This window comes from Bison bison, unplaced genomic scaffold (genome assembly GCF_000754665.1).
Source record: "Bison bison bison isolate TAMUID 2011002044 unplaced genomic scaffold, Bison_UMD1.0 scf7180017864330, whole genome shotgun sequence".
Taxonomy (NCBI): domain Eukaryota; kingdom Metazoa; phylum Chordata; class Mammalia; order Artiodactyla; family Bovidae; genus Bison; species Bison bison.
In genome coordinates, this window is record NW_011494902.1 from 6,392,004 (window position 1) to 6,407,290 (window position 15,287).

The window sequence follows — 15,287 nt, forward strand, 5'->3', positions numbered from 1 at the left end:
ATATATATATATATATATATATATATATATAAAATATTAGTCATTCAGTTGTGTTCAACTCTTTGCAACCCCATGAACTGTAGCCCATCAGGCTCCTCTGCCCATGGAATTCTCCAGGTAAGAATACTGGAGTGGGTTACCATTTCCTTTTCCAAATACAGAAAACCATGTAAAACAAATTGTACAATTTAGTTATCAGGCAAACGCTTTTGAAACAGCCACCCAGGTTATGAAATAGAAACTTGCCAGCGACTTACAAAGAGCTTCACAGGTTATATCCTCCTCACTCTGGTAAAATTAAACTCTGTAAAGACTTCTATGATAATCTTTTTTCTTACTTTCCTTTAGATTTGTAGTCTGAGTGGGCCAGCCATTAAGTTCAAACCTGTTTTTACATATGCCTTTAAATCTCCTTTAAGCTAGCTTCTCTCATTGCTTTCTTTTTTTCTTCCTAGCAATTTACTGGTAAGGAAATGGGTCGCCTTTTCTACTGAATTTCCCAGTATGTCTCTTAAATTGCATCCTTGTGGTGAAATTTAACATGTTCCTCTGTCCTTAAATTTCCCATAAATTGGGAATAGCATGCAAAGGCTTAATCAGAATCATGTCTTTGGCAAGACTCCTTCATAGAAGACGTGCTCTTTCTCAGGAGGCACATAATGTACGGTTATAGCTTTTTATGTGCTTGGCTAACATCGATGGTCAAAGCTTAAACTCATTATCATTTAGGAAACAGAAAACGGCAAACTTCCAATTCTATTATCCTTTCTCATTTACTTGTGGGAGTACTACTATAAGGAGAAATTTTTATCCCAACTGATATTTAATCACCTACTGCTCTATTATGTAATAGAAAAGGCAAGGAAAATGCTTATTCGCCATTTATTTACCATTTTTCACAACGAGGAGTTGTTTACGTAGCATCTTTGACTATATGTGACTATTTTTGTATCATAATGAAATCATAGATTTAAATAAATTTGATATATTTTAACCATTTTCAGTGATCACCTATACGAATGCTCAGCTTGTCCTAGTTGTAGTGTGTTTTAAATTTGTTCTATGAACACTTTAGTCAAGACTCTGGTGGCCTTTGTTAGCCTCCTTGTTACCCACTATGGTACAATGTTTCAGGCTTATTTTATACATTTTCTTTGCCAGACTTAGAATCAGCTGTTTCTCTCTAAAAATCCCTGGGTTCTTTTAGTGGAAATAACTCTTTGGTGCCATAAGAAGAACTTCAGGGATACTGAACTTACTGGGTTCCACAGCTGCTAGACCATTTCAGTGAGTGGAATTTTGAAATATATGCTATTATTTCCTTTATTTTGAAGATGAAATACTTCTTGAGTTCATGTTATGAACTAAAGGTATTTACTTAAGTTCTATCTTACATCTATATCTGCTTTATTTTATACTAAAAATCCACTTTTTCAAAGATACTGGAGATAGAACAGAATATTTCATAATTATACATTTGCCCTATTCAATATAACACAGAAAATAGTCCCTATACTCCACCAACATGAGTTAAAATGTTAAAATGTAATAAAATTTAAAACGGTCATATCTTTTACATAGGTTCTCTCATTCTTTAACATTTGTATTTTATCTGTGTTTTATTTATGTGTTCTTTCATATTTTGTCATTTCCGATATGACCAACCACTTATTTTTTAAATAGGAGTTTTCATCTGTTTTTTTATGCATGTCTGTCTTCTGCAGTTTCTTATCTATGGAAATGTTATTCTTTAATCCACTTTTCCTCTTAGCACCATTTTGTGGGATTTGAATTTGATTTCTTTCTTCACTTATTTCTCCAGGAAATCAATTTTTATGAACTTTTAGAAGCAGGTGTGATTGAGGCTTGTTTTTAGCTAATTTCATTTTTGTGGTCCAGGGTTCTCTGCTTTTGTTTGCTTGCTTTGAGTGGTCAAAAATTTAGCAGATTCATGAAATTTACTGGATCCATTTTCCTTCCAACTTTGTTTACTGGCCTTTCTTTTCCTTCACTGCTAGTCCTCTTACTTTGAGCAATTTGGAAACTCTTCCCACCAGTTTCTTTTCAGGGCAGAAAATTGTCCTGGAAGGCAGTTTTGGCTTATAGTGTTGAGAATTCACTGGATTCAGGTTGCATCAGCCCCCAGAACCTGTCCATGGATTCCGTATATTTGCTTGCTTTTGGAGTATGCAAAAGCCTCCTACTCCATGGTTTAGTTTTCCAGTTTGGTGTTTTGGGGTATACCAGACACCCCATTTTTGCCTGGAAAATCCCATGGACGGAGGACCCTGGTAGGCTATAGTCCATGGGGTCGCGAAGAGTCGGACACGACTGAGTGACTTCACTTTCACTTTTCACTTTCATGCATTGGAGAAGGAAATGGCAACCCACTCCAGTATTCTTGCCTGGAGAATCCCAGGGGCAGAGGAGACTGGTGGGCTGCCATCTATGGGGTCACACAGAGTCAGACACAACTGAAGTGACTTAGCAGCAGCAGCAGACACTCCATTTTACCTTCTCCTTTCCCCTGTTGGATGCTGATATCACACAGGTTCTGTAACTTCAGTCCTTGGTCCTCTTCTATTCAAATTTTGAGGTTTGTGAAGAAAACTTGTCATTAATTTTACTGAGCATGTGGTTGGTTTAAATGGTTTTGATTTTGCTCTTCTTGTTGCACTGTGATATGCAAAAAACTTTTTTTTTCACTTTCTGTAACCATTTTCTCAGAATCTCTGAGGAAGTTTCCTTACATAGCATTGTTATACTATTTGACATCTTTTATCCCACTTTTTCAAAAAAAACAAGACTCAACTTCATAGCATATATATTCCCTTTTTTGCCTCATGAAATATAGAGAAAGGACTAATTAGCTAAATGGAGAGATTGTCTCAGAATTATCAGAATTTTCCATTCTGTAACAGAATAAAAACCTTGGGTTTCAATATCTGATGAAAGCTGACAAGGCCAGGCCTTGGGGATTCATGCTTACCTCCAGACAAGAAATTTAGAGAGTGAGTTAAATTCATAAGTACCTGGACTTATGCCAGGTTTTATTAAATTATCATTGTTAATATTAATAGTTCAGTATTAGAAAAATACAAAATTATATATTCTTCATTGGATTTATTTAGGATATAGCATCTAAGTTATCTTTTATTTTTATATGGGTAATTTAACACTCATTTACTGTTATAATTTATTCATTTAATGGTAGATTCTATTATTCTGGGAGCTGTCATTTGGATTTTATGGAAAAAGTATGGGAAGGAGAGAAAATATTATATTATCTTTTTATCAAGAATGCAGACCTATGGAGAAACCTTACATTTAGGCAATGTGATCATAATCCAAGGTTAACCATTTGTCACTAAGGGCAGTTTACAAAAATCCAGTCTTATTACCCAGGAAGAAGCAAATTATCCTACACCAAATATTTATTATTTAGTTTTTAGGATAACCAAACATTATCCTACACCAAATATTTATTATCTACATACTGTTGTCAGAGACATAACAAGGCTCTCAATGTCCAAGAAAATTAAGACACACATTCTCCAAATAGCCCATGGGAAGGAATGCACACATATCAATATAAGTACAGTGGAAATGTTTACTTGATAAGGTGAGTCCACTTATAAGGGTGCAAATAAATCAATGGAGGCTCTCAGAGGGAATATCTGATTTACTTTTGACAGATGAATACAAATATTCAGGTCAGGCCCAGGGATAGAGGCCTCATTGCTAGAGAGAAAAAAGGTATGAAGGTGCAATATTATATCGTAAGATTAAACTTTAAGGTAAGTGCTGGTTTTCAAAGTTTATAAACCTAATCTCATAAAGGGCTTATATACTAGATACTATTGGTTCTTATTGGTCATCTCCTTCCCTAGCAAATAAACTTTAGCTATCTAATGTTGTCCTTTATAATGAGACTGGTTTAAAGTTGATTTGGCGTTAGTTATCCACACATCACATTCTCACTTCTCTATTTAGGAAGTTGACAGTGTCTTTTTATGAATATTCTAGGGGAGAGGAAATTCAGGTTTATATTTGAAGAGTTTTGATCCAATAAAGAAATCATCTAGATATAAGGCTCCTTTGCCATCCATTTTTTTCTTAGCCGACCCCTATCTGCCTTGTGACCTAGTCATTATTTTATGAACTTCCTATAAAGAGCTCACAGAGAGAAAAGAGTAAGGAGAAACACTAATTCATCTATTAGTTGTTAGCAGTGCTAGGGCAATTTTTATAAGGTAGAATATACAGATACCATATGAGATTAGGTTGGATTGTGTTTGTGGATTTCATTCACCTTCTTTGCCTGTTTCTCTGGACAGCGTTAGTAAGAGAGTTAGCTGCAGTGCTGGTTTTCAGTATATTAATTTCTAGAAAGTGATAATTAAAGTCTACATGGTTAAGAATGACAATCAGAGAGTATCATTATAAAAGCATATGTAGCAGACTTAGAGACTGATAAGAGTGTGAGGTATGAGGGAAGGTACTCTTAAAAACTACCAAATTATGCTCCTGCCCCTTTCTCACCCAGGTCTGGATGAAGAACTGAGATATAGAATATATAAGTGAATTGTTCAAAGTTACATAATTTGAATTGTGTATGCATGTTTTCATGTGTGTTATTTTCTCTTTTGCTTTCTTTGGTGGTTTAGACTAAGCAAGTTCATAAATCTTATACACATTCACCTTGTTCAATCATTGACTTTTTAAGGTAGAAAAGTAGTAGAACACTAATCAGGAGTAACTTTTAAGATGCTTTCATTTTCTTTCATTGGTAAATCATTGAAGTTATCACTCCTTCTCATGAGAACAATCAAATTAATTGCTGAATTAATAGTAAATTATTTGTAAGCGTTAGCATGGGATTCCTTTGGAGATAATTAAGAATAATTACCTGGTTTCAATGGCCCTTCTTGATCATCTAGAGGCAATTTGATGTAATTAAAATGTAAAAATACTTTATAAGTATTGACAGATTATCCAACTATAAAGTCACATAAATAGTAAATGTGTTTCCATGGCTCCAAACATTTGAAAATAGAAGAGAATTTTGTAGCATTTTTCTATATATTTCAGTGTATTCTAACATTATCACTTTGCTTAGCAGCCAAAATTAAGTTTACAGGTTGTGTCCTTGCTACAGTGTCTGAAAAGGTAAAAGAATAAAAGTTAAAAAAAATCCCAAATATGAAAATGATGGTTTGATGACATGAATTCAGAGACTTTTCTCTTTCCTGTGGTTTAAACATCTATGTGCCTCTAGATTTCTGGATCTGAATTATGTTGTATATAATGGTGTTACCTGAACAACCATGTGTAAAATATATACCAGAATTTTCAGGGAGTGACACAGGAAGTAGAAATCATGCTCTATTACGTCCTCCAAGAATTTATAAAGAAAAGGAGGAGATGGTATAATAAAGAAAAAAGAATGATCATATAAAGGCAAATGCAACATATATGTTTATGTTTGGAGTCAAATACTGTATAGTAATTCTTGAACATGGGTGGAAGCTTGCTTAGGATGGAAGAGAAGGACTTGTTATTATTAAAAGAAAGACTGTCAATGATGAAGTCTTGATTAGTGTTTCTGAAGAAGAAGTAGGAGGAAGATAGGATATAGGACATGGGAAAGGAGATTATTCTAGTAGGGAGAGCTTCTGAAGGTCCTCTGTGAGTAGAGTAGATGGATGACAGATGGCAGGCAGGTTTACCTGGCTCAAGAATGTCATATGCATTGAGGCAATAAGAGGACATGTAGACCCATAAGTAAAGTGACTTTTGTGAGAGATTTTTGAAGTTCCTGTTTATGCATTTATTTTGCTGAAAGGGCAACTGCATGAAGTAACTAATCTGTGGATCATAAGGCCTCCCAAATAAGTGGAAAGTTTTGTTATATTGGCAATATTGATTTCATAATTCCCTCTCTTTGTTCTGTTTTTTTAAAATATTTTCTCATTAAAGTGTTCTGTGTGGTTATTTATTTGGGGCTGGACTAGCCGGAGACACAAGGGACGTTGTCTTCCTTTTCTCATTCATTTATACATTCAAAATGTGTTCATCTCTTGCTACCTGGCAAATCAATTTGAGAGTACAGAGTGTGTTTAGTGGATGAAAATGGTCCCCACGTGCCTAATTATTCATCATAATGTAGAACAAGAAAGAGTTGTCAGGTAGAAAAACCAGAAACTACTTACATTGAATCCCATAATGATTTTATTTTCTAAATATTCTGTTTCATACTCTATTCAATAGTCTCTTCCCTGTAGGTGTTGTACATGTGCCTCCATGTATACAGATCAGCACATTCAATTTATCAACAAACATAAGTTCTTTCTAACTCTGCCTGCTCTTTGATTTTCATAGTCGTGTGATCCGCACACAATGCAGAGAAGAACCCGTCACCTGCTGAGGCCTTCCTTGAGCTCCAGGACGTGTGCTGAAGACTCACAGGTGCGGCCCTGCCTTCTCAATGAAAATTGCTTCCAGTTCCAGTACAATCTAACAGGTATGGCTGTAAACCACAAACCATGGAATCATGCTGTCCTAGAATGCAGCTCTCTCATGGCTTTTATTATTTCAAGAAACCAAAGCTTGTGATGTACTTGCTCTACGGGGCTCACCAAGGATAAATGGCAGGCCTGACTGGACAGGGATATTTTAGAGACCTCCTTATTCAGACGTGGAATACCACTGTGTTCAGTGTCTGAAACTAAAGGACTGTATAACTATGTTGATCTGTTCCCTGCAGCAATGATACCCAGAATGCCATGACATGTGGAATCAGGTTAAGTTTCAGCATTGAATTCAGTACTGATAACCAAATGGCCAGCTGTCTGAAGGGGCAAAATAGTTGCCTTTTCCTGAAACAAATTTTCCACTGAGGTCACAGTGGCACTACTGAAATTTCTCATGTAGAAAACCTCTAGTAAATTCTATGAGACTGTCTTTATAGGTGAGAGTTGACCTGTTGTATTTGTCCTTTTTCCTTCATTAAAGATCCTTTAGATCATTAGTTTTCATACTAATTTTCCAAAAATAAAATAAAATTTGCTCTACTGAAAAAGCATGTCTTTAAAATGCTGATTTTGCTCTACATGGACTTGCTCTTCCTATTAACTTTTAGATCATCTACCAAATATGAAAAATCTTCTTAGAGAGGTTCTCACTGTATATGATTGAGGATCTCTTTTTCTACCCACACCAAAATAAAATTTTTTAAAAGAATTAGTTATGGGATGATTTATTCTAACTCTCGCTGTTGAGTTTGTAATACAGTTAGCCAAATCTACAAAACCTTCTCTCATGAGAGAATAATTTTATTAAAGTGAGAGTTTTCAAAATGGCCCTTTTAGTCATGACTTCTTTCCCTTTGGGGGTACCTTTCTTGGCTCCACCGTACCAAATATACCCAATGATTTAGATAATTATATTTATTTTTTGAAAATATCTTCAAGTTGATATCACAGACTAGCATCATTTCTGTATGTTTTTTCTTTCTCAATTACATCCAGCAATTAGATGATTCCAAACTGGTGGTCATTTGTGCTTAGGTTTTTTCCTTTTCCTACTTCGGCCACCTATGAGATGATTTCTATAAACTATTTGGCTTCTGACCTCAAGAAAGCAAATTCACTTCTATTTGGTGATCTGATTGATTGATTGTTTTGTAATTAAAGAATTGCATAATGCTTTTTGAAGCCACATAGAAATGGTTTTAGGATTCTGTGTGCACTATTCTCCACTGATGCAGAGAATCAAAGCTTTGTTGTCTTTTGCTCACATGGTCATAACTTTGAAACTCAGTGTGGTGACCGTATGTCCGTAGAGTGGAGCACATGCCAGCTGAGTGAAAATGCAACCTGTGGGCAAGGCATCAGGACCCGCCTTCTGAGCTGTGTGCGCAGTGATGGCAAGCCTGTTGCCATGGACGAATGTGAGCAGGTAAATATGTGTATCTTGGTCTGCAACCTTCACAATGCTTACTATAAATGACCCTCCCAGTTTCTTCTCATCACAGCTTAGGTTCAATTAGAGTAAGAGTTACTAGTATTATACAGTTACAACTCATGAGTTTGAACTTAGTTAAAATGACAGGAAACGTCATTTTGCATTGGAGAAATGGGTTCATTAAAAATATAGTTCTTCATTATTTCTAAGAACTTATTTAGATGTACTTGCTTACCAACTAACAATTGACATCATTGACTCTCAAATTGATTTTTAGTATTGGGCAGATGATTCAATTTGCCTAAGTAGGAAACACTGTCCCTTGCATGTAAGATGCATAGTGATACTTGCTATTAGAATACTCTGCTAATTTTCTTAGCAAATGTTTGCTAGGTAATAAACAGTGCATTTTTCATCTTAAAATAAGCTAAATGTCTCTCTACCAAGTTGGGTAGAGTTGGTGGGTTTTGAATCTTTCTAATTTTATATTTTTCCCCATCACAAAATATGTGGAATTTGGACAAAAGCTATAATCAAATCTCTTCCCCAAAAGCTGACATTTCCTCCCCAACATATAAGTGAAATGCACTATGATGGCAGTTTAGAAACAAAGATGACCATACGCTATCACATTATAAGAATCACTAAAACAATCTTTGGAATAATTGGAAATGTGTGGGGTCAGTGAACTCAGGTTTCACGGGAATGTCTTTAGCAAACTGACAAAATAAAAGTTGTCTCATTCTCCTTAGATAAGTGGAGTCCACAAGTGAAAATTAAAATTATCAGAACAAAATCTCCTCACTGATCCTGAGTTAACCTTATTAAGTATTACCATAACATCACTTTCAACCAGCAGTATCACCATGGACCAACAGAAACCCTGAAACTAGACCATGTGAAATCAGATGTGCCTTTTAATGAAATTCTGAGACTGGTTCATACAGAGTTCTCTCTAACAAGTGTCATGATTTAACATTTTGTTTCATCTCCCTCTCAAGACTGTTGTCTGCTTCAAGAAAAATAAATCACCAACCTACAACAACTCAAGTAAAAAATTTACATTTAGTGTACATAGTAAATCTTTCCTTTTGATATAAAAGCAGTATAAACTATTCATTAATAGAAAAATTAGTTTCTCTTCTTTCTAAATACATGTTCAACAAATATTTAAAGTCCCAAATTATTAACCTAAGCAGGATATCCACATATCTCAAATGGATCAAAGATCTTATGATGTCATTTCTAGTTCATTTCTAGTTTGCCCATATAGTAAGTAATCATGCTGTAATCAATAATTTTAGCTCAGAATAGACATTGCTAATATGTAACATATATTGAATGTTAGCATTTTCCTCAATCACACAATGTACAATTCCTAAAACTGAATATTTTGGTATTCTTTCTGTGTCCCTTGGATGATTTACTCTTTCAATAAGACCTCTTCTACACTGGCCATTAGAAAATGTGTGATTTTGCCTAGATGTGGGTTTAAGAGAGGACAAGAGGAAAAGAAACCGTATTATCAACTTTTCCCTTGATTAAGATCATGTTTATGTTTTTAGCTAATCAGTCTTTTGTATGAACTTTAGATGGGTTGTTGATTTCAGTTTTATTCTTCTACTTATTGTTTAGCCTAGGTTGCTGTTAGTGTGAGCTCTCTATATACTATTCTATATACTATTCTATATACTATTGGTCTATCCAGAGGGCAAGATGCCTGAATTTAGCACTGAGGCATCCCTCTGGTTCCTTGCTGGCTGAGTGACAGGACAGATCTCTGTGTAACGTAATTGCCTGCTTTCCTGGTCCCTTAAATGTGGGTCTATTCTAAAGTTGAAGGTTTTATCAAAAGAAATTTGGACTGACAAGTTTCTATGTCATGAAGTAAGGATCATCATTTTTTCAGACTTGCCATCAGTTTCTATAAGCCAGGCTATTTTTCTCACAAAAACATAGCAAAATTATTCTCACAGAATAGAGATTATTATCCCACAAAAGGATAGTGATTTGATTTGATGTTGCGATGAATTCTCCAGTACAATCATATTTCCTTCCCATCTGCAGCGTAACTTGGAGAAGCCACAGAGAACAAACCTTCACTGCCTGGTGGAGTGTGTGGTCAACTGTCAGCTCTCGGGATGGACAGCTTGGACAGAGTGCTCACAGACTTGTGGCCTCGGAGGTATGTGGCTTTCCTGTGTTGGTTTCCATGAAACAATTCAGTTTTTAAGTACCTCTTTGTATGCCATAGCTTGATAAATGAGCATAAGGCATGTTGGCCACGTGAGGCTGACCCAGGGGAGCAGAGAAAGGGAGCCTGACTTCTTAACAGTCCTTTTGTTTTATTGTATTTTATTTCTTGAAGTATACTTCACTTACAGTGTTGTGTCAATCTCTGCTATACAGCAAGATGACTCAGTTATACACATATGGACATTCTTTTTTTCTTAATATTCTTTTCCATTATGGCTTATCATGGGATATTGAATATAGCTCCCTGTGCTATACAGTAGTACACTGTTGTTTATCCACTCCATATATAATAGTTTATCTCTGCTAATCCCAAACTCCCACTCCTTCCTTCCCAAACTCCCTCCCCCTTGGAAACCATGAATCTGATCTCTAAGTTCATTTGTGTTATATTTTGGACTCCATGTATAAGTGATATCATATAGTATTTGTCTTCCTCTTTCTCATTTACTTCCCTTAGTATGATAATCTCAAATTGTATCCGTGTTGCTGCATATGGCATTATTTTGTTCTTTTTTATGGCTGAGTAGTACAAGGCAGAGGGTGAAGAACTGGCCTGGTAACAGTGGCAGACACCAGAGGGGGCACTGGCCCTGTGAGATGGTGTTTATTCTGAAGGTCCTAAGTTCAACAAACTCAAAAAATGTTGACCTCCATGGTTTTTGGAAGAAGTGTGTGTTCTATAAGTCGAACTGGCTCCTGTATCAGGTAAACCCCTAATAACAGTGACTTTGTATCATATTGTGCTGTGCTTAGTCGCTCAGTCATGTCCGACTCTGTGACCCTATGGACTGTAGCCCACCAGGCTCCTCTGTCCGTGAGAATTCTCCAGGCAAGAATACTAGAGTGGGTTGCTATGTTCTCCTCCAGGAGATCTTCCCAACCCAGGAATCGAACCCAGGTCTCCCACATTGCAGGCGGATTTTTTACCATCTGAGCCACCAGGAAGCCCAGAACTGGTATAGGTAGCATATCCCTTCTCCAGGGAATCTTCATGACCCAGAAATTGAACCAGTGTCTCCTGCATTGCAGGCAGATTCTTTACCAGCTGAGCTACCAAGGAAGCCCCTAGTATCATGGATTAGAGACTAATTTTTCACTCACATAAAGGGAGGGGTAGTGTCTGCTTCACAGAGTCCATCAAGAACACAGGTTGATGGAGCCCCTACCACTTAAACATAATCAAATTTTTCTGGAAGATGATATCACGCTGGTCCTGTGGAGGTTTTTATGGACCAGGGTGGAAGTTATATACATCTCTACTATCTTTACTCTACTGAATAAAATTTTGTCCCTTGCAAGTCCCAGTTCAGTGCAAGATAGCAGAGCAGGAAATGTAGTTTCTTGATGACCAATCACTTCTTAGCAACAGTATTATGGAGGAAACAGTTCCTGTGGAGGAAAGGGAGGATAAACCTTTGCTGAACAAATAGCAATTAATACCAAAGTTCCCAGGTAAGTAATGCACAATGGCAGGGAATGCAGAAGGCAGCTGGTGCTCGGGAGCTAGGTAAATGGCAACATGGATGGCACTTGAGCCAGGGACCAAGAGATGTCCATGTAAAGAGAATAAGGAGAGTGTACCAGGAAAGCACAGAGCTGAGGTTTAGGATAGGATTCTGGTCCCAAAAAAGAGTTACAGTTTATCTAAGGTAAATGACAGAAATTTGGAGTAGGGACCTAGGGAAAATCCTGCTATATAGGTAATCACAAAGTAGAGGAGGAGAAGGAAGAGCTGCATGTTGCAGGAATCATGGAATCTGGTAGGGAGATGGGGCTAAAAACCCTGGATCTGATCACCAAACAAAGACAGTTGGAAGGGATTTTTTAGAAGCTCTGTGATTGGACCGCTGCCACTGCGATATGGGCTCATCTCTAAGCTACTCACAAGTGAATATGCTGGGACTGTTAATACTTCTCTGCCTTAGTTGGGATTGTCTGAGGGACTGAGGCAGGATACAGCATGGAAGAGGGTCTCCTCTGTGCACTCAGCTCTCAGAGCCTGGAAAGAACAGAGCGGACAGCAGTACTCAGGATATGTATTAGGAAAACGTAGCTAAGGAAATTGAAATTTACTTCCTCAAAGAGCATCACTCGAAATGAAAATATGAGGCTCACAATGTCCAGTGATAACAGCATGCCATTTCGTGCACATCTGAGAGCCTGCAGAAGCACATCAGGAAACCAAGTGGTAAATCTTACGACCAAGATTTTGGTGAGTGACCTAAATTATTTTCTCAATTATTCTGATTGGCAGCATGGTGTAGTTCCCAATTAGGCATCCACTTTAAGGTTGGGTAAATCCAGGTTTGAATTGTAGCTTTTTAGGCAAACGACTTACTCTTTCTGAGTCTCAGCTTCTTCATCTCTAAAATGGAATTCATGCACATTAGAGGCTTTGTTTAGGATTTGAGAATTAAATACAATGAAGTATATGTAGCCATAGAGCACAGTATCTGACACAGCATCGGTGTTTATTGTGTGTTAATGTTCATCTCCACCCTCCTACCCACCAGTAGGAAAGACTTTTATCAGAGACTCCCTCCGATTTTATAAAGATTATCCCACAGACTCACTTTCTCTCATCATCTACTCTCACATCTCATCCTTCACCCCACTTAAAGTCCATACATTAAAATCACAAGCTAAGCAATGTTTTGAAAATGCAAATCTGAATAATTGTTTTTCTACTGACTTGAGTCATTTATCCATTAAATAAATACTAATGTGCCATTCATAGTACAATGAGTTGGACATAAAGCAGTGAGGGGAAAAAAGACAGTTTCCTTATTCCCATGATCCCCTGATACCTACAATCTAGTTGAGGGACAACAGACAACAAGCAAGTAGGTAATACTATGTGGAAATGAAAGCACTGACAGAGCACTAATTATTTGCATTAGCGATGTGACGAATGGTTGCTACCCTGTCCAGAGTGATCCACCCTGATTATCCCACAGCCAGAAGCCCTGTAGTCTTATGCTCATGGCCCTCTGCCAGGAGGTGTGACTCTCACAGTGGTAAAGAGTAGCATTAAAAAGCAGAGAAAGGATGAAGTCCTGTATGGTGAGCACAGACCACAGGACCTGTAGGATCTCACAGTGCCTGTCTGTCTGTTCCCACCACCCTTCTTTATCATGTTGGATCTCTCTGCTGCAATGTAGTATATTTCAGTCATAATCTTGAGTGTCTGCTTCCTTACACTTTGCCTCCCATGGAATATCTCACTGTTATCCCACTATCACTCGCTACTACTTTAATATGTATAAATTGAATCAATTTTCATATCTGTCTAAGGAATCAGTGATCTTTTTGGAGTTCTTCATGGGTGAATCCCTCTAGTTCCCATCAAACACGCTACATGGCATATCAGGGGAATCTCAGCTAACATTTGTCATTGCCCACGTAGTTCTGTGGGCTCCCAGGTGGTACAGTGGTAAAGAATCCACCTTCCAGTGCAGGAGACACAGGGGACGTGGGCTTAATCCCTGGGTCAGGAAGATCCCCTTGAGACAGGCATGGCAAACCTCCCCCCTGCCGCAGGATTCTTGACTAGAGAATCCCATGGACAGAGGAACCTGGAGGGCTACAGTCCATGGAGTCACAAAGAGTGGACATGACTGTGTCATTGAGTACACAGAAGTGGTTCTGGACCATAGGGGGAAAGCTGGAAGGGGAAGAGCTTGCAGACTGGATCACAAGCCCAAAGGAAGTCAAACCCTGCTAGTGGTTATTTTCCTCTCTCTCTAATTGACATCATAAGTCTTAGGTATCATTAGTCCAGAATGTGTTCAATGCAAGGAGACAGATCGATTTATTATTATTCTTGTCCCCAAATCTTAATTCTGTCACTGTACAAAGTCAGTGAAACATGACAGATCTTCACGTTATGCTGATAAACAACCTTTGAAAATAGGACCCCAAATTGTAAGTTTAGTACCATAAAATATTACTTTGATTTTTTTAAGGAGTTCTGTTGGTGCTGTGGACTCATCAGACCTTGTTAGTCTAGTAGAAAAACAAAAACAAACAAGGAAAAGTCCTTTCCAAGTCTGAATCCCACTATTGGAGATTTCTAGGCAATTAGAGTTTGAACTTAAATTCATCTTTTGTAATCTTTAGAATAATAAACATTCAAAAGTTCCTAAGGAAAGTCACTGCGTGAACGAAGGCACAGAATGAATTGCACAAAGCACTTGGAAGTCATGTGATAGCTTCTACTGCACATAAATATAGTGCTAGTTACAAATCATTTCTAGCTAGCTTCTAAGGGTCTGCTAGGATAACTTCTTGGGAATCCTTTCTTGACCTTGATCTCCTAAATTAAGATGCAATAGTGTCTTTTAAAAATATTCCATAATCCTGATATTTGGCAAACCCTCCAGGAATCTAAATGTATATGTACTCCATTTTCTTTATTTATTCAATCAAAATTTATAAAGTTTACACCTATTATCCTGACACCAACTGGTATATACTTTCATTGTCAAAAGAGATACTGTGGAAAAGAAATTATATGGAGATGCTCCTATTCTCACTTCTGTTCTTGAAGGCAGAGCTGTAGAGAAGTTTGCTCACATATTTCACAACTACTCATTGGAAGTTTCCCCAAAGCCAGGCATTCTCCCAGGAGCTAAAAACACACTGTGTATAGAAAGGCTAAGATCCCAGGGAAACAAAGTCCCCTGACTTCATAAAACTAATATTTTAGTAGAGAACTAGATGGCAATGATAAGAAAGACAGGCAGATGACAAATAAATAAGTAAACATACACAAAGGTAACACACATCAATAAGCGCCATGTTAAAAAAGTCATGAGATGGAGAATAACAAGTATTTGCAGGGAAGTGAGGGATGAAAGAAGAGAGGCCACGAAGGAGGTATTTCTGTCGGAATTCAGTGATGAAGTGATGCTGTTCATGTCATTGCTGTTTTCTTCAGTAGGCTTTTCAGGGTTTAATCTCTAAACAAGCCTTTTTTGCATACCTGTTGCGTCCAAGGCTCTATATCAGGACCTCCAGACTTCAATATAAAAAGGACTATTTTTCTGATTTATTTGTGCCCAGTC

General features: G+C 37.3%; 1 protein-coding gene across 1 annotated transcript in view; it reads left to right on the forward strand.

Annotated features, from left to right (window-relative positions):
• THSD7B (thrombospondin, type I, domain containing 7B) overlaps window positions 1–15,287 on the forward strand; it is a 724,891-nt gene that overhangs the window by 663,956 nt on the left and 45,648 nt on the right. Inside the window, exons 17-19 of the mRNA XM_010853704.1 lie at window positions 6,382–6,523; window positions 7,844–7,959; window positions 10,033–10,150. Of these exons, the coding sequence (XP_010852006.1) occupies window positions 6,382–6,523; window positions 7,844–7,959; window positions 10,033–10,150 (376 nt within the window). The remainder of the gene's footprint in view (window positions 1–6,381; window positions 6,524–7,843; window positions 7,960–10,032; window positions 10,151–15,287) is intronic.